Raw genomic sequence first — 24,840 nt, 5'->3', positions numbered from 1 at the left:
GAGAGACAAACAGAGAGACAGAGAAGGAAAGGGAGACAGATAGACAGACAGAAAGCGAGGGAGAGAAAGTATGTAAATTACATAAGGGTGCTCCGACTCGTTGTATGTCGCAAAGACGTCACACACAATCGATTTTACCGTTCGTTGAAAATTATAGCGTGACACGTGTACGAGTAATTAAATCGATCGATGACGACCTGAAACCCCCACTCGGTTTCCATGTGTTTATTTATCTTCTCGAACAAATCGATAGTTTTTTTTTTTTGAATCCTTAACAAAATCTTTATTATCATATAAACAAAATGAAACGAAATGTGTATCAAAATTATTTTCATACGAGCGATGAAAAAGTCCAGGGATTATTATAATAATAATTTATCGGACAATGATGAAGCTTTTCGAAAACATAACTTAACAGACTGGAACATAAACTCCGCTATTTTTTGATTATGATTCATGTAGAATCGTAAATTTAACATCGTAATTCATCTTCATCGTAAACAAAAAAGTAAATAAGAAATATATCAACTTGAAATTATTTTTACAAGTGACGAAAGCTTAGTAATTTTTTGTAAACTTGCCAAACGAGACGATAAATCGATATTTTTTGACTCGGCCGATGTTTATTGAGCCAATAAACGTTGTGTTATCACACAAAGCTTTTCCAGGACTTCTATTCTTTTCTTTCTCACGGTTGAATTCAAAAGAAAGGAAAAATAAAGGTGGACCCTCGGTTCTTTGGCTCGAGCTTATCATCTTGCTCTATTCTACCTCTTCTTTCGGATTTCGTACTCGTTAGATTAACGTCACTTTTTCGTTGGGGGTCTTGCGAAGAAGTGAAAAAGAAAAAAAAGAAGAAAAGAAAAGAGGACAAGTGAAAAAAAGATGAAAATAACGAAAAAAAATGAGTTTCGAATTCGACACCGTGGACGAAAAAAAAAAGTGTGAACGAAAAACTGTGCCATGTAGAATTATCGGTACAACGCTTTTCTGAACTAAAGCATTGCGTCGTATATTAAAAATAGAACCCTTCTATTAAGCGAAACGAACGAGAAAGAGGAAAAGAGAGAGAGAGAGAGAGAGAGAGAGAGAGAGAGAGAGACCTGATTTCGTTGCACTTGGCACAGACGCATTTCCGCAAGGAAATCACGTTCGATATATTTCATGTCTTTACATTTAAGAGGCACATACTGGAGAGAGAGACAAAGAAGATCAAAGCTTTCTATTAACGATAAACGAAATTCTATCGAAGGAATTCACATAATATATTGAGCATTCTAATTTCGTGCGCCCTAATACGCAGTGATAATCTCGTGCAGCTGCTCCATACAACGATCTCATTGCAAATATTGGAGAAACTCTGACAATGGTGAATTCCAACTATGAGAGAGAGATGAAGAGAGAGAGATGGAGAGAGAGAGAGAGAGAGAGACAGGAAAGATAAAGAGAGAGATAGAGAGAGAGAGAGAGAGAGAGAGAGAGAGAGTTGGTTCACAAGGGTAATCCGTAATGGTCAAGGATGATTCAGGGATGTTTCGATTGAAGAGAGACAGTGAAAACAAACGCTTCTATATCGTCGATTTTCCATTCTATTCTAAATTATAGAAGGTATCGCTCTTACGGATAAGCGTATTATCCGTATAGAGACGTTAATAGTACAGTAAACGTTTTCGATGTACTCTGCATTTTGCGGTAGTAACACCCTACCGACTACTTGTGGGATCTCACATACGATTTAATGTTACGCTTCCACCAAAAATAGTTTCGTGACGTCGTTTAATGCCGGTCGTCGAAATGCTCTATATTCAACGATGCACGTTGTTTCATACTTACATCGAAGTATATCCCATTTTGGAAGAATTCGAATAATTTATTCGAATAAACCTATTGACGAACTTATATTTCATTATTAAGTATTTACAATCGTCGAAGAAAAAAAAAATATATATATATTTTGTTTCTTTTTATATCAGGATTTAATTTGCTTCGTACATAGAATAATATCGAAGTTCTTTATTCTCAGAATGAAAATAACAGAAAGAGTTATTTTTTATATCTATATTAAATAAAAATAATCGTTGTATATCTATATAAAATAAAAGTAATCGTTAAAATAAACTTTCTGTATATCAACGTTGCTCTAAAACGAAGAAAAATATAAATCGAGTACGCTTATCATCTATGGAATAATTAACTACGAGTAAATTTTCTAACAATCTTTACAATTAATATTCATGTGGAAGGATAGCGGAACTGTCTTTAAAAAAACACACACACACAAAACAAAAGACAAGAAAGAAAGAAAAACGAAAACAAATAAAAAATAGAAAAAATATAGCTATAGATGCACAGTGCTAGTTTGAATTTTACTTTCACAAATAATCGATATTTCCACGTAAATTCTCTTATTATTCGTTATTTCTTAATCTTCCAAAAAAACACACATATATTCAAACACACACACATATATATATATATAATAAAAGAACTAAAGAAAAGAGAGGGGAGGAGCTTTGGGGTGGATACGAGTAGCAACCACGGTACGGCCGGATTAAAAATAGCAACCATCGATTTTATCCGTACAAACCTAAATGGATCGTCTGAAACGCATTGTCGCATTCCTTTCACTCTTTTTCCCTATGACTGCCTCTCGTTCCGGCATTTACGAGGCGCCACAATGGAATACCTAAAAGCTGTTATGTCGCGTCTCGATGCCACCGAGGCAGATATTTCCTCTCTCGGTGTAGTACCATCATACTGGAAACTCTATATCCACCATCTCTCTTTCTCTACTATTTTCTTTCACTTTTTTCTTTCTTTCTTTTACATGCACGCGTTTACATCTTACAGAGAAAAGATGTCCAATATGTATATTCTCCTACTTAAAGTTCAAAATTAGAGAATAGAAAAGTGAAAGAAAAAGATAGTTACGATCGATCGGTCAGGATATAAGAGAGTGAGAAAGAAAGAGAGAGAATGCGGGTAAGGGGAAGAAAAGAAGAAAGAAGATAGACGATTATTTATCACGATAAACAAGTCGTTCGAAAACGATTACCATGCACCTGATGCCAGCCAATCGATGCTTGAAGTCGATCGTTTATTAATTTCTACGAGACATGCTCATTATCCAGCATCTTCAATCACGATCGAAATAAATTCACCAAGTTCTTAAGATACTGGGTCGATTAATCATTTTTTTCATTATCAATCAACGAGTAATAATATTTTTGGAAGGCGAACGAGTTCGCAGGAATCAATCAGTTGATTTATGATGAAAAAATATCTAATTTAGCTTATGGCGTTTTGTAAAAACAAAGGAAATTGATAGAGAAAACAGGAAATCTTTAATTAACGAATTAAGAGAACATTATCGATGATCATTATCGGGGTCATTAATTTTATAAGTAATTTAATTTCCCTTTGACGCATCTGTAAACGTTATATCTATAATATCTTTACTTCTATCAAAATTTTACTATGGCGAAAAGTTTTAATTAATTAGGTCAATCGTTAAACTGTTGTGGAGAAGTTAATTAAGTATTCTACATGATCTTTTATTATTATTCTTCACATAGTTGACTTTTTTCGTTTTAATTGCAAATTAATATTCACATGCTTTCATTTAAAATAATTAGTATTTAAAGATAACCATTAAACTATTAAATATTTCGATTTAACCAATTAAATGAAGTATTTGAAGAAAATTAAATATCCTTAACTATATAATATCTATATATATAACTATCTTTAACTACATAATCTCTTATTATTATTTTTCATATAGTTGACTTTTTTCGTTTTAATTGCAAATTAATATTCACATGCTTTCATTCAAAATAATTAGTATTTAAATATAATTAAATTATTAACTATGTAATTATTTAAATTTAACCAATTAAATGAAGTATTTGCAGAAAATTAACTATCTTTAACTATCTTTAAAATAATTAATAACTATTTCAAGATTGAATTAAGGGAAGAAATTATTACAGAATAGAAATGAAAATTTTAGTATTGACAATGAAGGAATCGGATTAATAAACGTTTCGATGAAAAGTTTTTACGCAAATGCGTAAAATTCCGATTTTCAAGAGAGATTAAATAGATGAAGTCACGTATCTAATCTAGTAGGATTTTCATGCCGATGCGTACGCGTTCGTTGAATCGGATATTCTCGAACAGGTATCACCCACGTAACGCACCGTACGGTCTATGTATCGCACGTACTCCAAAATCCAGTCCGGGCATTATGTATTACATACTGGAAACATGTTATCCGGCTTGACCCCTACGCGAGAGAACAATCCTACAGATTGTATAATAAAATCGAAATGTTATATGCCTAGCTCCATTATTTATTGTTGTTGAATAATAAAACATAAATATAGAAAATTTCTTACGATCTTCTTGCGAATTCGAAAAATTATAATATATCGCGATCGAATAATGGCACAATTAAAAAAAAAAAAGTATTGTTAAAATCTCCAAGAAAAATGTCATTTTTGTAAAAAGTGACAAAGAAACGAATGTGTCTTAATCCTCTGTCGTTGATGAGCCGAAGCTTTTTGGTTATTAGAAGAATGCTTTTGTAACGTATAAGAAAAACTTATTAGAAAATAACTTACACGTCGACGTTTCGAACTTCTTTCATCAACTTCGAGCTTCTCGTCTATTCGTTATGTAAAGTTTTATCGGGATTGCTTCTACCATGGAAATATAATATAATAAAAAGTTGTTAGTGTTATGAGTTTTAATTTGATTGGTTCTTCTAAAATTAATGAATAAACATAAGAAGAAATATCTAAATTTCGAATATATTGCGTTGTAACTATTTTATGAATGAAATAACAATAGAAATATATAAATAAATAAATTGATTGAACGTTTCGATAATGTACGAATAATATATCGATATCGATTGGTCAAAATTTTTACTCGATTTTGTTTTATACGAGATACATGTTACTACGTAAACAAGAATCAACTTATCTATCTACCAACTACAATCATGCTCCTTTGTCGTCTGAAGTCGACAGACGCTGTTCCATCTACTCAGATCTATTCGGTTATCGTGGTACTTATTGATTAGTTAATTGTGCGCCTGTTATATAACAGTTTCGATTCTGACAAAAATATTGATTTTTTCTAATAACTTCTTGAAATAATAAATAAACAAACTTAACATATTATAACTTATGATATTTCTTGCGTAAAATTTCTTAAAGCGTTTAATATATTGCGAATTGGATCGTATACACAACAAATTTGAAATACGTAAATAAAAACTCGGTGTAGTTTGGATAGTGCAAGTTTAGGGATACGTGCGGAACACTTTAGATGTTTTATCTTCGAATTGTGGCATGCTGCATGATCGGATTTTTAAATTCAATTATTCATTGGACAAGAATAATTTGAATGTCACTTGGAATTGTTATCGTTATAGTTATTTAGACGTATAGAAATGTTTACACCCTTTATATATATATAAGAAAAGAAAAAGGAAAAGAAAGATTTCTTCCGTCGGTGAAAATGGAAATTTGAAAAAAGAATTCAAAGGAAAAAATTCGGATATAAGTTATATATATATATATCCAACTTTCGTAATAGGAAGATAAGTCTGGGGTGAGAACAAAACGAATGGAGAGCGAAAAAATTAGTTTGGACACTGGCATGCAGCCAAGTTAAACAATGAATCCCTTTCTTACACGGGAGCCATCGTTACTTTCTCGACACACGAAATAGCGCAAACCCTCGACTGTCTGCTCGGCATTTAGTTATACCTACATATGTATAGCTTAGGTCGTTCGATCGATGCTACATAAATATACAATCAACACACCCACCGCCCACGTATTGCAGTTCAACGCGTCAAACTTTCTATGAGAATGATCACCAAGAACAGCCTGTTTACCGCATTATACATAAACAAGCGTGTTGTCTCATAGATAGAACAGTAACGTTATTAAAATATTTGAAAAATATACTTGATCATTCGTTGTAATTAACAATCGTTCAAATTAACAAAAAAGAAATTATCGTTACTCGAAATTGAATTACGATCGAAAATTACAAAGAGAAAGAAAAAAGATTGATATACGTAAAACATGTAGTAATAGAGAACCGCAAAACGTTTGGGGTCGTTGAGAGCTAGCATAACATATATCATATAGAAATAAGCTGTTTCTCTGCTCGTAAATTTGTCTGTCCTCGGACATCCAACATCCCATATCCAAATTCTCCCGTCCACTGACACATAACTGGAGTCGTGACTTGCATGCTCTCGTAGAAAACAATACTTGCTTCTGCATCAGAAAAAAAAAAGAAAAGAAAGAAAAGATACGAAACTCATAATCATAGATTCGACGTGACAGTAAAGGATTAATGTTTCGACATTTTTTTCTTTTTCTTTCCCCTCTTTTTTTTCTTTCCCTTTCTCTTTCCCTCATTTAGGATCTGACATACGCCGAGGGCGGTCACAATTGGCGAAGCATAGTATTCTCCCTTCTGGTCATCGGCTTCGTTATCGCTGGGATCGTCACGGCTATTTACCTCCTTGGGTAAGTCCTTCTCGTTAATTAATTTTTCACTTAACATTCTACCGTTATAAGTGTTAAAAGGTGAAAAAAGATAGATTTATGTACATCAAACGTAAAAACCGAGGACGTTATATTCGTTATTAAACTTCTATTAGCTAAGCGATCATAATGCTTCCAACATCATCCATAGGTCGGAGGTGTTGTGAAAGTTTGTGAATGAAGTTAGAGAAAAGTTAGGGAAGTAGATCGTAAATCATAATTAAGAAGGAACAAAATTATAGGTACGTTGACGAGCTACTCTATTGGAGCGGCAGACGTCTTACACTGGACGAGTGCCTTCGAGATGACCTGACACCGCATAGGTTACCACCAACTTGGGTATCCCATGACAAATTCGTATACCAAGCGGATGACGGTTCCCTCACTCTCCTGGACACCAGCAACAACACCGTGTCACTTTTGGTCTCTAATCACACACTCGTACGTATGCATATATACGTAGATTTAGCAAACTCGACGCACAATTCTGCTCGACTACTTTGACAACCGAGAGAGAACGAGAAGAGGGGTGGAGAGAGATTCGAGCGCTAACTAACGAGCCCCTTTCCACGTTTCCGTTCGCTGCACTGGACACAAAGGATTGTTGAAGCAGCAAGTCGGATTTCAAAGGACGATTAGAACGATTCTTCCTTGCAAAATATTTTCGAAAAGCTATGTTACCCTTGCTTCTTGGAATTACGTTATTTATCGATGTTCTCTTATCATTTTATGCACCTGGTTATAAGCAAACATCCTACACATTGTGGATAATGTTGCCGGCAACCGCCATCTATCAGTACTAGAATACTTTTTTAACATATTCATACGTCCTAGCTCTTCTTACATTTATGTATGAGTATGTTTCTCTATGATACAAGGCTTGGAAAAGTTTTTTCTTTTTTATTTATAGACGGCGCTTGCAAGCAATGTTATTTACAAGGAACGAAGTGTTGTCTATTTCCAGGATCGATATTGAAATATTCGCGTAAATAAGTTTCCATCGGCTCGGGAATCATTTTGTTAATGCTTAAAAAAATATAAGGGAAGAGAAAATTGTAAGTTTCTTCGATAGCTCCTTTCGCGACGAACGATCGCTCGAGAAATTTCTTAAAAAATATTATTTCTTCGAGATCTCGATAATTCTTTTATTTTCTATTCCTTGATTCCGCGTAATATTAGTATTTGGAATTTCAAACTTGGAATTGATAAATTCATGTAAATAAAACGTATACTGCGAGTATGGATTTTTTTTTTCAGTTGCATAATATTCCATTTAGAAGACAAAAGAATGGGAATAGAGAATGGCGAGGAAGAGAGAGAAAGAGAGAGAAAGAGAGTGATTATTCAATTTGGAATACTTTGCATACATACATACATGCATACGAGTAGAAGTGTCATCAGCCCAAGTTATATTACGAAAACAAATGGAATTGATAATTATACAAGAGACCACAAAATGATGAAGGGATATTCAAGAAGGGAACTGTCGAAAACTTTAGAATTTTCGAAATGAGTAAACTCTTTAATATTCCGATATCTACACATTAATTCGACGGGATAAAGGACCCTCCTGGGTTCACTGCGTAATCATTAAAGAGTCTACGTCAATGATAAACCGATCAGTGCTTTCGTAAGTCCGCAAGGAATATGATCAAACTTTACCAACAACTTCGAATTATAATTACGTAAGAAACTCTTATTCCAGTTACGTAACAGCTCCATGAATTTTAAGAAAAGCTTCAGAGCAGATTTCGCGATACGCTCGACGTGAGAATTAACAGGTTTGATCATTGATTAAACGTTACATAATATCAATGCTTTTTTCTTTTTTTTTTTTTTTTTTAAATATATTCTATTTATCTTTCGTAAATTGTAAGATTTCTTTGTATCGCAATCGAAAAACGGAGACAATTTCAATTATCAGTTCTATTCTATAAATTATTATTCATCGTTTACTCGAGAGATTTCTTTTGGTAAAACGAAGATAAAAATAGATCTTTTCTTTCATTTTCCCTCTTTTCTTTCCTCTTTCATTTTCTTTGGGTCTTTCATTTTAAATAGAAGAAGGATAGACCGAGTTTAGCGTTCTGAAATCTTTCGAATCTTTCTCTCGGTGATACTTTGTCCATTGACGAAGAAGAAGCCGAAGAATGGCCCGCGGCGTGCTATAAAACAAAAAGTTAGGCCGTTTATAAGGCGGAATTCGAAGCATTCCGTAGTTTATCCAGTGACGTGGATACTCGTAGAGTTTGCGAGGAGCTTGGCTATTGCATTTTCTGCTCGATGGCACGATCCCCGCCTCGGGCTTGCTCCCGAGAATAATGGATGTTGTGAAAGAAAGGAAGAAAGAATGGGAGAGGGAAAAAGAAAGGAATAGCGAGAAAGAGAGAAAGATAGATAATACAACGGACACATTGGAATGCAGAAAAGAGGGACAGTGTGCGTCTATTTATTACAGATTAATTTGCAAACGATATAAAAACAATATCTTTCTGACAGTTTTACAAATCATTGTATTTCGAAACGTCATAATCTTTTGCAAATTCAAGAAAAACAATTTTCTAACTTTTTCGAAATGTATATATAGACATACTATTTGATACGTATGTAATGGTATATAAATATATCAAATTTGATATGTATAAATAGTGTGTATACACACACACACACACACACACACACACACACATGTATATATACTATTTGAAAGCTATTTCATTTTCTTTTTGCTTTATTTCCGATAAAAATAGTAAAAGATCAAACGATGGTAGATGGTATATTGTATGTACGATACTTCAAACAAATTTTTGATACCGAAAGAAAACTACAGTCAGAGAGATGAAAGATATAGATGAAAGATTTGGAATAGGACAGAAAAATGATTGATGTCGACTTGCCGCGAGTATGTTTGCGTGTGGCGAGAAAAGCCGCTTCAAGTGGATTGATTCCGAATCCTCCATTCCATCTTCTCTTTCAACCAGCAGACAGAGTACAGACAAGAGTATACAACACCGCATTGATCCGATCTCTTCGTTCGAACGGAATATGACGTGGCAGAGCATCCATACGCCCTTTTAAAAACAATGGCGGCTTAGATGCGCCATTTTACGTAAACCTCACTGGTAGAAATAAAAAGAATCGACTTTTTTCGATAGGTTCTATGAAAACAATAGTAGGAGAGCAATGTGCGTGGGTGCGTACGCTTGTACATACGTGTCAAAAGAAACTTTATAGTCGGACACGATTAGCATAGATTTTTTTTAACATCGATTACGGCCGATAAGATATTCGCTGATAACGAATAATTAAATCGTTCGAAGATTTCATCATTTGCTTTCTTAAATCTTTTATAAATTTAATTTTTTAGAGGCAGTTGAACGTCCAAGGTTACCAATGCAGCGCAGATTTGCGTTACGTATTGTTCAAGCACAATGTCAAGCCGGTAAGCAGCTTAAATCCAAAAACTTCTTGATATTCGCTAGTTTGTACGAGCGAAAAGCTCTTTTGTAGTTTCAACTATGTATGTATGTATATATTCTACGTACGACGTTAGCATGCATGAGAATAATGTGATCCGTTGCTACGTCGAGTATTTACATATCGCTATTGATGCTATTTACGGTTCGGTGGTAACCGGTTGAGATACGTTATCGAGAATTAATACACTATTTATCGTTTCTTCGAAAAGAAAAACGCAATTTTGATAGATCGACGACATTGATTTTTGTTCCTTTTCATTTTTCAGGTATTCAAAAACACTTTCACCGCACATTACACAGTCTACGACGTCACGAACGAGTAAGACAATTTATTATTATTAAAACAAAATTCATCCAAATTTATCGATCGACCGATAGATTATCCTGTCGTTGAGTCGAGTCATTTGTAATTACGAATTGAGTTCTCAATGTTCTCGCGAAAAGCTAGATATAAAATTAGAAAGATGTCAAGCGTCGAGTGGGCTCAAAATTGGCCGAACCATTTTCGTTCGGTAATTTCGTTTCGTCCCAACCGGCAAATGGCAGGCCTAACACCATGCCATGGTGCCTTAACCCTCTACCAGTAAATTGATTTAATGTGCCGCATTAACCTATTAATAGTATTTAATCTATCGGGTAGCATCGAAGAAAGTAGGCCACAGTCAACATTGTTCGATGCAGGTGGACTGTGACGATCGATCTAAAAGTTTGTCAATAAACTCAGTAGGAAGGAAAGTACCTTGGCGCTGAAATGTGTTCAACGTATTGTGGAGATTATTAAGTTCATCATGAGTTTACCTACATCGCTTACTTGTTTGAAATTTGTACGAAACGACTTTAAAAGGTCTTACTTATTGAACTACAATATTTCTGCAGCGTAGATAATTCGTAGAAATTTGGAATAAAAATGACGAAAAAGAAAAAAAGAAAAGAAAAAAGGAAAGAAGATAGAGGAAAATTTTCAATTAAATCGTTATTATTTTCGATCAGTCATCACACACCCCTTCGTCTCCACGCCTCGAGTAAGGTGCAACAAACGAGACTTCAACACGCAACGTGGTTGGGCAACACGACCGGTCTCGTGATGATCTCGGAGAACGATATTTATCTTAGGATAGCTCCATCAGCGATGGAAGACACACAACTGACGGATACCGGTGTTCCTGGTATTATATATAACGGTGTACCTGATTGGTTATATCAGGAAGAAGTATTGCCTAGACCGGAAGCCACGTGGCCGAGTCCCGATGGCACGCATATCCTCTTTGCTTCGTTCAACGACACCAAAGTAATAATCAAATTAATTGTTATTCTCTAACGTTTAGGCCATCCGATTATTCCGATCATTGGATCATCGTGTATAATACCTTAATCTGAAATAAATTTGCCTAAGGTTACAGCCTTGGAATTCCCTTGGTTCGGTACTCAGTCAGGTCAAGAAGGTTCCGCATCAACCCCACTCGGAGCACCTCGACGTGGCTCTTTTCCACCCTCCAGATCCGTCAGATATCCAACCCCTGGTTCAGCCAATCCGGAAGTCGATTTGTGGTTGTTAGAAGTGAACAATACAAATAACTGGACTAATGGAAATGGAACGAGTAGTCCGTTGGGTAGTACGAAGACGAAACTTAAGCCACCACCTGTCTTGGACGGACAGTAAGCCTTGCTCCTTAAAATGTAGTTACATTAAATCGTATTAAGAATCAATCGATATAAAATTAGAAACGAGAGTTAGAAAATACGAATAAAAGATGGCTCGTATGTTTATGAAAAAAAAACAAGAAGAGGAGAAATATTTTCGAAATACTCTTCCTTAAGAGTTTCAATTTTCCAGAGAATACTATCTGATATCAGCTGGATGGGTTGGTGGAGACGCTTCTCAAATTGCAGTCGTGTGGATGACCAGGTCTCAGAATTTGTCACTAGTTTCGGCATGTCGTGCGCCTCTTTGGGAGTGCGAGGAAACCCATTCAGAGAGGGCACCCGAGGGTCAATGGTTGGACGCGCAACCGCATCCAATTTTCGCTCCTGACGGTGATAGTTTCCTGCTGCTTGCGGCTGTCCAGGAGGGTGACAAGGAGCATTTCACGCACATAAAGCACGTTACGTTAACGCAACAGAGGATAGCCGTATTATCGCACGGTCGTTACGAGGTTAGCAACACAACGATCGATGATCGATCGGTTAAATACGAAAGATCAAACGTATGTTGAGATAGTAACGCGATTTTCGATTTTCCAACAAATAGCCGAGATTCTATTTCTTATGATTCTATCTCTTATTCACGTTGGCACAACGAAAGTCCCTCTATGTGTAGAATCGTGAAATGATTTTGCAATCAGGTGAGCGAGATCCTAGCGTGGGACACCAAAGCTCACCTGGTGTACTATCTGGGTACCAGAGAACGGAGACCTGGACAGAAGCATCTCTACGTGGTACGTGATCCGATCGCCGACGATCCTCGTCGTTTGGAACCTTTGTGCGTTACTTGCGACCTTGGCGAGGTCCTTTGGAGTAGTAGGTAAGCAAGCTTATATCGAGCGATAACGATCTTACACGTCTAACGATCTCAATTTCCAAACAGATTTAACAAATAGTGAAATAAATGAAAAAGATAATTCCTCTTGCAGATTTTATTACACAAATTGCACTCACTTCGGTGCCTCCGTAAGTCCTGCGATGACCGACGACACACAGGGCTACTATGTCCTGTATTGCGAAGGTCCCGGCTTGCCATTGGCCGGTGTGCACATGATGTCATCCCACAAGATGATCCGTGTCCTCTACGATACGCGTATTCAACGTGCCGATAAACTCTCGCAGCTGGCGTTACCGACGAGAAGGAGCTTCGAGGTAATACTCGATAAGTACCAATCAGAATCTCAAATTCGTTGATGTTAAATTTATCGGTCGTTATCGTTAATCGGAAAAAATGTTGCAGGTGCCGTTGCCTCAAGGTTGGAAGGCGCAGGTGCAGTTGCTCCTGCCGCCTTCCTGGCGAGAGGAACTAAGAGACGCAGCGTTTCCAGTTTTGGTGGAGGTCAATGGTCGGCCAGGAAGCGAGGCAGTAACAGATAAATTTAGAATAGACTGGGGTACTTACATGTCGAGTCACAACGACGTCGTTTACGTGAGACTCGATGTTCGTGGAGCGAGAGGACAAGGAAAAAGAGATCTTTTCCGGAAGATCGGAGGCGTCGAAGTTCAGGACCAGCTGACTGTCCTTAGGCATCTTTTAAAGACACACAAATACTTGGACGTCACCAGAGTTGGCGTCTGGGGCTGGGGTTACGGTGGTTACGTTACTGCCATGGTACTAGGAAGTCAAGAGAACGTCTTCAAGTGCGGTGTCGCCGTCAATCCGATAGCCGATTGGCTCTTTTATAGTAAGAAATTGTTTTACTCTTTATGAATTACTTTTTTTGTAAACTTTGACAGCATCCAAACAAAGATTTTATCGTTACCTTTAGACTCCGCTTTTACGGAGCGAGTCCTCGGTGCACCAGCTGAGAACTATAAGGGTTACGTAGAGGCTGATTTGACTCAAAGAGCGAGATTAGTGCCGAGTCATAGTCTTTATCTTCTTCATGGTCTAGCAGACCTAACAGCGCCTTATACGCATGGCGTTGCCTTTGCCAAGGCTTTGTCTGAAGCGGGAGTCATCTTTAGGTACCAGGTGAGTCAACGAAACAATCTCATCTTTCTTTGTTTATTTCCTTTCTTTTTTTTCTTTTTTGAAGTCGATCATTCTCTCGTCTTTCGATTTTAAAAGTCGTCTTTAACTTTCTTTTTCATTTCCTTGAAATAAAACAGAGCTACGCGGACGAAGATCATGCCTTAGCAGGTGTGCTCGAACACGCTTATCGTTCTATGGAGGACTTTCTCGCCGAGTGCCTCGCCTTGGATGCCTCCTAGTGCCTCAAGCCGAATACTCCCTTGTTGTCGATAGTGCGCCTACTTCTAATAAATCCCAGGATGAACATTTAAAAGCGATCTAGTCCGCGAATAGATCGAGCTGAAAGCTTGGAAAGCTCTCGAATATACAGCGGTCGATCGCACGAGAAGAAGAGAAATAGGGAAGAGAAAGTCTTTTCTTCGGAGTTTTCGAAAAATGAAAAAGAGAGAGAGAGAGAGAAAGTATGAGATTATAGATGCGTGTGCGAGAAAGATAGGCGAACGTTGAGAGTATCCGTGTTAATAGTGTATTCACAAATAAGTCGTTTACAGAGATAGAAATAAATAGTTCTAGCGATAGCGAATAAAAGATGGAAGTGAGAGCTTAGAAAAATGGATTACGCGATCGTATATGTCGATGTCGATCTTCTATCGGATCTGAAAGATTTCTCTCCTCGCGGTATGATCCACGGAAATCGAGAAAAAAAAAAAAAGAAAAAAATACGAAAGGTCGGAAGTCGATGTGTTAACGTTATTACGACATTAGTGATAATGATTTTCTTAGTCATTTGATATTCCATATATTTTTATAGTCGATTAAATCGCTGCAAGTATTCCGTTATCGTAGACGTTGTCTGTGATACGACGTTACGCATGTGGTAAAGAACGAAATAATATACATATGTGTATGTGTATGTAGATACGTTACGTACAAGAAACGACGTTGGAACCTGTTTGACATTTTATAACATATCCGAATTATTTCTCGTGATCTTTCTCTTTAAGACGCTCTTGCTACATGCATATCCCCGTGTTATTCTATATACTTACGTACTTCTTTTCTAGCGACGCAAACATTATTACTTTTCACCGACGATAATCCATTTTTCTTGGTCGACGCGAGAAAGTAACGAGATAAAGGTGCAATCAGAAAATATATTGCACCTATACGAGCAATATCGTTAAATAATGTTATTAAATCACTTGCCTGCATCAGCCTACGAAATTCCTCTTTGCTACGAAACGAACTTAAGAAAAAAATAAAAAATAAATGAATATACTTCAATATTACGTCGCCCAGTTATTCCTTCTGGAAAGGTGCAAGCATCGTTGATTGAGAAGAACGGGAATATACTGAAAGGGAAAAAATGTCGAATTACGTCGGGCATTATATCAGGATGCGCCCAAAATTTTATCGACGTAAGCGAAAAAGTTTGAGAAACTCGAGCAAGACGAAAAGAAATAATTTCAAAACGAAAGAACGTTTTATTGGTCGAAAATAATCAGCGCAAAAAGTAAGAGAGTGAGAGATAGAGATAGATAGAGAGAGTGAGATAGAGAGATATAAAAGAAAAGATTTACTCGATATGAAGAAGAAGTAAAAGAAAATAAACAAAACAAAAAAAAGACAAAAAAAAACGTAGAATCGGAAAGAAAAAGAGAGCTTATCGAAGATTTTTACAAAAAAAAAAAAAGAAAAATAAAGAAAAAAACGTTTTAGTCTTTCCTTCCTTTCTTTCCTCTTTTTTCCTGATTATGCGTTACTGGTGCCTTCTAGAATCGAGATTGAGCGTGAGAAAGTCATTATTAAAGTTATTCGGTGACGTTCATCTGAAGGCATTAATACATAAATAATTCGAAAATTTCATAAGAAAAGATAAAGAACGAAAAGAGAAAAAATAATATGGTCAAAGGTTTCCCTTGAGTTCTCTATCAAGCACAGCTTTCACGCGTCTACTGTGTATGTGTGTGTGTATGTGTGCGTGCGTGCGTGCGTGCGAATGAATGTGTGTATATGTGCGTGAATACAGTGTGCGTTTCAAAGTCGCGTTACGAAAAAAATCCCCTAGAAAAAGAATCTACTCCCTCTTCAAGGTTGTTTATCCTTAAATATTTATACATACTGCTATCACTATTACTATTAATTATTACACGCTGTTTATAAACATTAACACACGCATTTACACACACGCGTCGCTGAAGAAAATTTTCTCCTCCCTTGTTACGTGTGACTCTATCTCTCGCGCTCGAGAAATGTTTTCCAATCGCGATTCGGCGCGTCTAATAAACATTATTAATAATAAACAAACGAACGGAAAAGTTATGTAATTTAATTAAATCATCGATTTCGTCGGTCAACAATCGAAATTGGAAACTCGTACATACTATTTCGAGCGTGTTCCTCGTCGAATGGCAACGGCATCGATGAAGCGACATCATCGACTTGAAAGATGTTGTTCGATGAAACGAAAAAAGGAACGACAAGAAAAAAAAATGATACAGCGCAGTCATCGATCATCGGGGATGAAACGAATCGAAGAAAAGAAATCTCAAACGTGAGCTTAATTTTACATGATATTCATAAAAAATAAATAACATAAATAATTCTCTCCCTAAAACGGATCGTGGCATCGCCGTTCTCGACATCTTTCGATTTGTACATTTTCGAAGTTATATATCTTACGCTCCTCTGTATCATGCGTGTTTCGACAAAATAAGGAGGAAGGATATAAATAAAAAAAAAAAAATGAATGATAAAAAAAAGAAGAAGATAGATAGACGATGATAAAGAGGAAGAACGAAAAAGAAAGTTAAGAAAGAAAGAAGACAAGAGGAAATTGTCTGTCTTTGCATTAGTGTGCGTTCACGAAGAGATAAATAAATAAATAAATAAATAAATAAATAAATAAATAAATGAATAAATAATCGTCTTCGTTTACAAGTCTGAAAGAGAAATAATTCTATGTGTTAATGAAGACAAATTAATAATTGTGCGATAGAGAGAAAAAGAGAGAGAAAGAGAGTGAGAGTGAGAGTGAGAATGAAAATGTGTGTGCTTGTGTGCGTGAAAGAGATAGACAGAGGGAGAAGATAAGCGCGCTCGAACGAAGAGAGTCGCACGTGTCGCCATACACGCTGTCTGCCAGAGCAGCCCTTAAATGCCGACAATCAAGGCTAGTGCAACTAATCAAACGATAATAAATAGAAAGGAAAGAAAAAAAAAACTACCTAATAATGTTAATGAATATTAGAAAAAAAAAAGAAAAAAGACAAAAAAAAAGAAAAAGAAAAAGCGAATGATCATTGTCGATCGTATATGTTTAGATGTGTAATATGAGATGTGTATGTGCATGTACATACAAGTGTATGTGTACGTCAATTAATACGAGATAGGCCTCGAAATGAGGCGCTGAAGTTTAAGCGTCGCGTGTTTGAATCTTTAGAAAATAAAATTTGAAATAACGAAGAAGGTGGATACGATTGATCGAAGGAAGGCATGTTTATTGAAACAACAATAAAAGAAAACATATACATACTCGATGATAGCGGCATTAAGAGTACAAAGGACCGTACGCTTGGACGATTTTGTGTTCGGGATATTATTATTAATAGTGATTTATTGCAAAATGTAATTAATCGTCAGTCAAGGCCTTACTGATGTATACCTTCGTGCTTCGTCGCGTTTAGCTCGAATTCGATGAATTCTCAATAACTCGAAATATATACTCTGAATCGATTTGAGATCCCTCTTAGCGAAACCCTTAGTGAATTTTCCGAAAAGAAATTTGTAAACTTCTGTGACGTTATTTTATAAGCCGAATAAGTCAAAAGTTATCGAGAAAATTGGAAATTCTATGTGGTAACTTTGAAAAAAAAAAGAAGTTGACAAATTCGTTTTTACGAAATCCCTCGTCTCAGCTAGAGTTTTTTTCGAGGAGGAGAGAGAGAGAGAGAGAGACGAGAGACGTCGCTTGAGCATTAATTCTTTAATTAACGTGCACAGACGACAACATTATAACCCGAAGAAGATAAAGTATAGAAGAAAACAGAAAAGACGAAAAATAAGAGAAAACAAAAAGTTTCCGCCTTTTTCGCTAGAGAAACTTGAAAGTCACGAATGATCGATGCGTGAATCTTCTGATCCCAGGAGAGAGAGAGAGAGAGAGAGAGAGAGAGAGAGAGAGAGAGAGAGAGAGAGAGAGAGAGAGAGAGAGAAAGAGAGAAAGAGAGAATGTTAAAATCACAATCAATTATTAAGTATAGTAAATTTAATGCGAAAAATGACAGAGGTTAGTAGGGTGGGGGGATGGGGGTAGACGGCGAATTAAACATAAGCATATAGGTATCGAATTAATTAACACACGATCGCGAAGGAGGATGGCCGCAGGCACGCAAAAAAAAAAGACAAAAAAAAAGTATGCGAAATATGAAGTTATTCGCCAAAAAAAAGAAAATAAAAATAAAAATGAAAACCTTGGTAGCTGCGCATAAGGATATCTATAGCTTTTGGTAACGTATTATATCGCCGCTAGGCTATAAAGACAAAAAAAATTATACACACGCACATACGTACATACACGAGAAGATACAGTGATAATGAAGAACTTATGTTCATTTACATGTACACGAAAAAAAAATAATACACACATACACCCGCAGTAATACCAGGAAAAATATAATTTAATGCGGAACCCGACGCAAGAATCGGGCCCGTGCGAAGAATCGAATAATAAAATCAATACGAATAATAAATTAGAGCGATATGTTTGAAAAACGTAATCGATCTGGATTATCCGAAACGCGATCTTTCGATTCTTGAATTTCCTTTACAAAGACGTATTATATTAATCAAAATCCTTAATTGTGATCTAAATCTCAAGTAATCGAGTAATTATATTTGCTAAACAGAAGAATTTCAAGAATTAGTTGATTTCTAATATGACGTTCAAAAGTAATTATTTTATTTATAGCTGCTGTTTCTGTTTGTTTTATTTATTTGCTCGTATAAGGCACATCTAAATTAATTTCTAAGTTTGCAAAATTCTCTGTTCTATATTATCCTAACTCTCTTTTTCTCTCTCTTTAAATTTCTTCTAGTTTCTAAATGAAAGATATTGTTTATTTTACATTATATTTACTCTCTCCCTCTCTCTTTTTCTTTCTTATCGACTTACTCGACATTCGCTATTCGTTTCGGATAATCGAGGTGTCATCCAGATAATATATTCGCAAAATTTTTACGTCAGAACGTCCGAAAATCGATCGAGTATAAAAGAAAAATAAAAGAAAAAACAGAAACGTTTTAAAAGTCGCCTATTCGAACGCGACGTAGAGTCGAAAAGCGACGAGAGCGCTGCTCCAAAAAAAAAAAAAATAAAAGATTATCGACTGTATAAATCGAATCAATGAAGAAAAATAGGAAAGAAAAGTTGTTTTTATATACTAATTATTATATTCGCTCGAAGAGAAAAGAAATGAAGATAAGGTTGAGTCGAATGGGACTAGGGTCCTTATTGTTCAACATAAGCTTCTCTCGAGACACACGGACGATTGCTTCATCATCCTATCTAATAAATAATTAAATAAATAAATGAATAAATAAATAAATGAATAAATAAATAATTAAATTAATAATAATAATAATAATAATAATAATAATAATAATAATAATATCGATAATGAAGAAAAACAAAAAAGGAGTAACAAATATCGCCTCCGAGCGCGAAACGAGACGCGCTGATTGTTTCGACTCGACTTTTTGCGATATTCGCACGGACCTGTAGACGAGGAATATCCGTGAAATCGGCCAATCGGAACACGCAGAATTTGTGTGTGCACGTCAATGGACGCTTCCTGATTCTCGTGTGTAATTCTTTTTCTTTTTCTTTTCGGTTTTCTTCTTCTTTCTTTATATATATATATAAATGTATCGTATGTACTCGAGATATTTATTACTAACGATAAACGTTTCTTAACGCAAAGATTCGGGAAATTAAATATTTATTCGGCGATCGTTTATTAATTATTGTTCGAACGTGCCTATCAATTTTGAATCGTGTTAACACGTACATACGAGAATCAATAAAGAAAACGCTGGTTTCACGAATATCGTCCAAGTTACCTTCCATGTAACATCCATGAGATAATCATGTTATTAAGACTCTGCGTTTTTTAATATCAGCGAGGATCGCTCCGGACATCGGGCGAACAAAAGTGTTTTCAATAAACTGTTACATTACCTGATAGTCTGTCATTTATTTCCTATCATTTACGAATCAACTTCGCACCAATTTCGATTACCGTCAACTGACTTCGTGCGTGATTGATAAAATTATATCTCATAATTCTCTTTGAACTTCTCTGAAAAGCTTTATGCGAACGAAATTTCACAGATATTATATTATTTTCTTTACGTTTTATCAATTACGATATTGATATGGATATATGTCAAAAAAGTTAATAGCGATCAATGAATAAATTGGAAAAGTGTTAACCTTTATCGATAAAATTTGATCAAGAATAGAATTGAACCATGGATATACGTCAACCCAAAAGAAAGAAAGTTTCGATAAAAAATCATCATTCGCAAGAAGATCTACGGTTGAGCAGAAGCAAGCAGAGATTTAGTGATACTTGCACGATCTCTCGGTAACCTAAACAGAAATAGAGAAATAGAAAGAAATGTTGAGTTGCAAAAAAATGTTGAATATAGTTCTTCGTTATTTTACGAATAATTATTATTTCTTTTTGAAAGTATTCACAAGCACCCGTACGCAACTCGTTCAAAATCTCTAAGAGAAATGAGTTCAGCGAATAATAAATTCGAAAATCTTTCCAATCGGTCCTCCGACAGCAGTATCATCTTCCTTGGATCGTTTCATAAAATTCCACAACTTATTATCTTAGACGATAACGATAGTGAAGATGACAAAGTTACGGAACATTTAGATACGAAAAAGCAGGACGTAAATATCTTTTATTAACAATATATCGATCATAATTAATTTATTGACCATCTTTTCAGAAGGAGTACCAAAATTAATTACCAAATATCAGAACGTACCAAATGTTTTCAATGAAACGTATTTCAAATTTATTTATAATAGAAAAATAATTAAATAATTTTATTGATACCGATTAAAGAATAAATGAAATACATATGTATATGTATGAATTAATATAAGAATTAATAAGTGAATTATCCCTTTGAAGATTAAACGATCTTGTCCTTGTTACAAATTAGATATAATCGTTTCCTTTGATTTTTCGTGAGATATAGGTAGCTGTCAGGAAATTACGGCAGAAAGATGATACAGCTTCTATCTCGGCCTTACCCCTTCGCATTATTCTTGTTTGTCTTAACAGCGTCTCCGTCATGTAATGACGGCTATTGATAGATGTCAATTTCGATAAATCCCTTTCGGACAACAAACTAGTCTTCACCCCTAATACGCTCAATTCCGAGGGGTGAATACCAAGCCAACGAATTTTGGGACAAGCTAAACTATCGTTTCTCTTCGATAGTGTTGAAGATCCGAAGCTAAAAAAAATAGAAAATTGAAAAAAGAGATTCGACAAAAGTCTGTAAAAGGTCTGATAAACATTTTGTAACCATATGAAATTTACCGATAAACGCACATGATATCCATACCAAAGGGATCAGCATCTACGATAATATAAATTGGAATATCTAGTTTTTCAGAAAGTAATTTAATTAGCATCCTTGTACCAATATCAGGGTAGCCCTTTCCTGTGATTAATATACAACTCAATAAATCCGTAGTATTCTCTTCTAATAATTTTTGAAATATCGAATCTTTCTCGACTATCAAAACGAATTTTGCTTTTGCACGAATCGAGATAATGTTTGAAATTATCTGAGGAATAAGTGCACCTCCTGGAACATTGCAATCGATAATCTGGTTGTCCGTGAAGTATAGGGTTAAATTTCCTGCTACTAAACCCTTGGACGTAGCAATGAGACCTACGAAATACACATTGATCGTTTCTTAAAAGTTAATAATCTATATACATATAATTTCTATCGTATTATGTATATAATCTATAGAATCTATACAATGTTTATAATTATATAAATATAAAATTATTAAAATATACTCACCCAAATCCCATGGTGCACAATCTAAAAGTTCAGCGACATCGTACACAGCTAAATCTATGTATTTTTGCGTAGGAACCAAAATACCTGCTATGTCATTTTTTAAATCATAGTAAAAAGATCGCCTAGTGATTGTAGTATTTGTAATTAATAATCGATGGGACATAGCCATTACTTTCATCATTAAGGCCAGTTTATTTTTACTTCTTTTGCGACAAAAATCCATACTATCTGTCGTATACGCTATAGATTTGATTTCATCGAATTCCAATGTCTTACCATCAGATTCATTAACATCATTTTCATATTCTAGGGATTCTATTTTATCATAGTTACTTGGAGCAAATACATTTGGAAATTCCCCAGAACAAATTTTCTGTATTATCATCAGAGTCGTATATTCGATTTGACGTATCAACATTTTCCTAATCGAAAAATAACAATATTATGTTTATATGTTTAAAAAATAAAATATGATTGGTTTATCTTTTTATTTATTTTTAATATCTTCTGATGGTTTATTATTTTCTGATGATTAATATTACCTGAATGGTTCGTTATCGACGAACGGTATATCGATTCTTTTTTCATTTGTATTTTCTTCTCTATCGAGACATAGTAAGGTAGATCTTATTCGTTTTGCAGAGAACGTAGACATGTTTCCTATAAAAAAAATACGTGTTTTATTAGAATATCATTTTTCCAAATGATTCTTCATTTCATAATTTCTAATATAAACAGTAATTATAAATTACAATAAAAATTTTTATTTATGATTTGTAAGACGTTCACTAGATGTCCGTATCGTAGTCTTACGTCACGACAAACGTTTTTACCGACACTACTTCTACATCTTAATACGAAAAGTGACAAAATCTAGTTAATTTTTACGAATGCTAATGATGACTCTAAATTTTTAACATTTTCATTACTGTAACTATTTTGCATAAAATTTAATTTATATATTCCAAAATAGTTAAGACTCGAGGATCAAAAGATCAAAATCTAGATCATAAAACAATAATATCATCCTCTCAAATCTGCTAATGATAAAAAAAAAAAAACAATAGCACAGAATGTATTTTTTATACCAAACAATATATTGTATATATAAATAAAATAATTAAGGAAAAAAAAATATACATCGTCTAATGCTGATATCAATTAAATTAATTAAAATGGAACGTACGAGAGTCACATTTAACAAATAATAAGAACGAGAAAGTCAAAAGATCGCGACGAAATTCTCGATTCACTTTATAACTTTCGTTTTACACATTTATAGTCGAGGTAGGAAAGTATTGTAAGATAAAAATCTACCGCCTATCGTCCTATTCGAATGTAACATTCTCACAGCAATAAACATATTAAGTTTTCGTTTGTTCGAAGATATATTGACCGTAGAAATGATGGAAATATCAGGAGAAAAGGGACATTAGTTTTTCATCTTAAGTCTACATTCATATCGAGTAGCAAATCTCAAGAGAACAGGACACCCTGCTGCGCATTTGTGAGCGCCGACCATTCAATACAACGCTACTGTATGTACTAAAGACACTCCAGGACCTCATTGTGCAACACAAAACACAGACGCACGGTAAAATGTCCGATTCCAACGAAAATCCACTTCGATCTTTCGAAAAATAACACGAGTATATACCAAAGTTCTCTTTTTCGATCTTCCTCGGCGTATTTCAATATATCAGAAAATCTGCATGTATATTATTTATAGAAAGCAATAAAATTCTGTCTGTATTTTCGAATGCACGACCGCTATTAAATTTTGTTAGTATATTTTAATAGTTCATCAATCAATATTCACTTGAATAAACCGATAGAACTAGAACGAATTTGTTCGATGAATTTAGAGATTTAAAAACGTAAGTAAGTGCAAAAGATGAAAGCAGTCTCGACTAAAGGAGAAAAAAATTAAACAAAATAGAGAGAGAAAGATAGCGTCCCCGAGCGTGAGAGGTCAGAGTTCATCCCCATGTAAATTATCGCTATACAAATGGCGCGAGTCACTTGAGTCTGCAGATGCAATATAAATTTTCTCCGAACGACGAGTCCGCATTGATAACCATTACCGGAAATGCGGACTACGCTGAACAATAAATGCTAACGAGCTGGTATGGAAGTTTCTGACACGCGTCAAAACATTATGGAATTTGCCATTTTCCTTTTGTCGTGAAAGAAGCTTTTCAGATAATTTCCTTTTTTTTGCTATTCGTAAAAAATCAGTTTAGTTCAGACGTCCTACTGACCCAACCTAGAAATTATACCAGCTTCCTATCAAATTTAACTCCATCGATCAAGTATCGAATAGAAAAGTACGATAGAATATTTTATTTAAACATATAGTCGGACATTTGTTAAAATATAATCAAGTTCTTGTTAAATTTATCGACGGCCATTGACGACTTTCCCTATTATAATTCCTTAGATAATAAAATAGATTCTTCTTATAAAATAAATTGTAAACTAAATTAAAAATATTTTTTATTAGCAATATGTCATTACACTTCCTTCTCTATTCGATATGAATTTTTATGATATGATAGCAGTAAAAATCTTTTCGATCCAAGAACACCACTCAAGGCTATAGTCCTACTATACCAGTTCTCTTTAACACTCAACAAAAGGGATTATTCATGAAAAAATAATACATCTTCTAGGGCACGCTCTTGCTCAGTTCCGCATTAAAGATACTCCAAGGCTACGCGCTCTTACAAAAGGCCGGGGGATAGTGTTACATTGTGCAACGAGTATATTCGAAAAACACCCCTTAGAATGGTCTCTCGAGTTCTCAAATAGCCCGTATACGAACGACGTAGTTCTCTTCGTCTTCACCGTCGCGATGCGTCCTCCAAAATATCGGTTAGACCTAAGAACAGCTTTAAGAATTTGCATTGGAATATAGATCACTCGAGTGGATACTAAAAACGTTTCGAAAACTAACATTTCGTATTTCTTTCAACAAGAACGAATACTT

At 35.0% G+C, this 24,840-nt stretch overlaps 2 protein-coding genes across 6 annotated transcripts in view; one reads left to right on the top strand and one right to left on the bottom strand.

The window, feature by feature from the left end:
* The window catches only part of LOC122628121 (inactive dipeptidyl peptidase 10), a 91,314-nt gene extending 71,340 nt beyond the window's left edge, over positions 1-19,974 (top strand). For all 5 annotated transcript variants that reach the window (XM_043810012.1, XM_043810009.1, XM_043810010.1 and 2 more), the window contains 12 exons: positions 6,451-6,557; positions 6,818-7,016; positions 9,943-10,017; positions 10,321-10,373; positions 11,045-11,342; positions 11,448-11,710; positions 11,889-12,207; positions 12,397-12,575; positions 12,685-12,907; positions 12,996-13,440; positions 13,525-13,730; positions 13,868-19,974. In XM_043810012.1, the coding sequence (XP_043665947.1) occupies positions 6,451-6,557; positions 6,818-7,016; positions 9,943-10,017; positions 10,321-10,373; positions 11,045-11,342; positions 11,448-11,710; positions 11,889-12,207; positions 12,397-12,575; positions 12,685-12,907; positions 12,996-13,440; positions 13,525-13,730; positions 13,868-13,969 (2,469 nt within the window). In that variant the 3' untranslated portion in view covers positions 13,970-19,974. The remainder of the gene's footprint in view (positions 1-6,450; positions 6,558-6,817; positions 7,017-9,942; positions 10,018-10,320; positions 10,374-11,044; positions 11,343-11,447; positions 11,711-11,888; positions 12,208-12,396; positions 12,576-12,684; positions 12,908-12,995; positions 13,441-13,524; positions 13,731-13,867) is intronic.
* An 898-nt stretch (positions 19,975-20,872) lies between these two features.
* On the bottom strand, positions 20,873-22,506 carry LOC122627487 (meiotic recombination protein W68). The gene is made up of 4 exons (XM_043808607.1): positions 22,394-22,506; positions 21,852-22,273; positions 21,356-21,713; positions 20,873-21,269 (listed from the first exon to the last, which is right to left on the bottom strand). The coding sequence occupies exons 1-4, from the start codon at positions 22,504-22,506 to the stop codon at positions 20,969-20,971; spliced, it is 1,194 nt and encodes a 397-aa protein (XP_043664542.1). The 3' UTR covers positions 20,873-20,968.
* Positions 22,507-24,840: the final 2,334 nt, after the last annotated feature.

This window comes from Vespula pensylvanica, chromosome 3 (genome assembly GCF_014466175.1).
Source record: "Vespula pensylvanica isolate Volc-1 chromosome 3, ASM1446617v1, whole genome shotgun sequence".
Classification (NCBI taxonomy): domain Eukaryota; kingdom Metazoa; phylum Arthropoda; class Insecta; order Hymenoptera; family Vespidae; genus Vespula; species Vespula pensylvanica.
This window is presented reverse-complemented; position numbering and strand designations above follow the sequence as displayed.

What these genes read in the sequence shown, in the direction of transcription:
- LOC122627487 (XM_043808607.1), bottom strand. Translation starts at nt 22,506, where the DNA reads ATGTCTACGTTCTCTGCAAAACGAATAAGATCTACCTTACTATGTCTC. An exon ending in GTCGATAACGAACCATTCAG is followed by an intron (nt 22,274 to 22,393) that starts GTAATATTAATC and finishes TTTTTCGATTAG; the next exon opens with GAAAATGTTGATACGTCAAA. An exon ending in GATATCATGTGCGTTTATCG is followed by an intron (nt 21,270 to 21,355) that starts GTAAATTTCATA and finishes TATTTTTTTTAG; the next exon opens with CTTCGGATCTTCAACACTAT.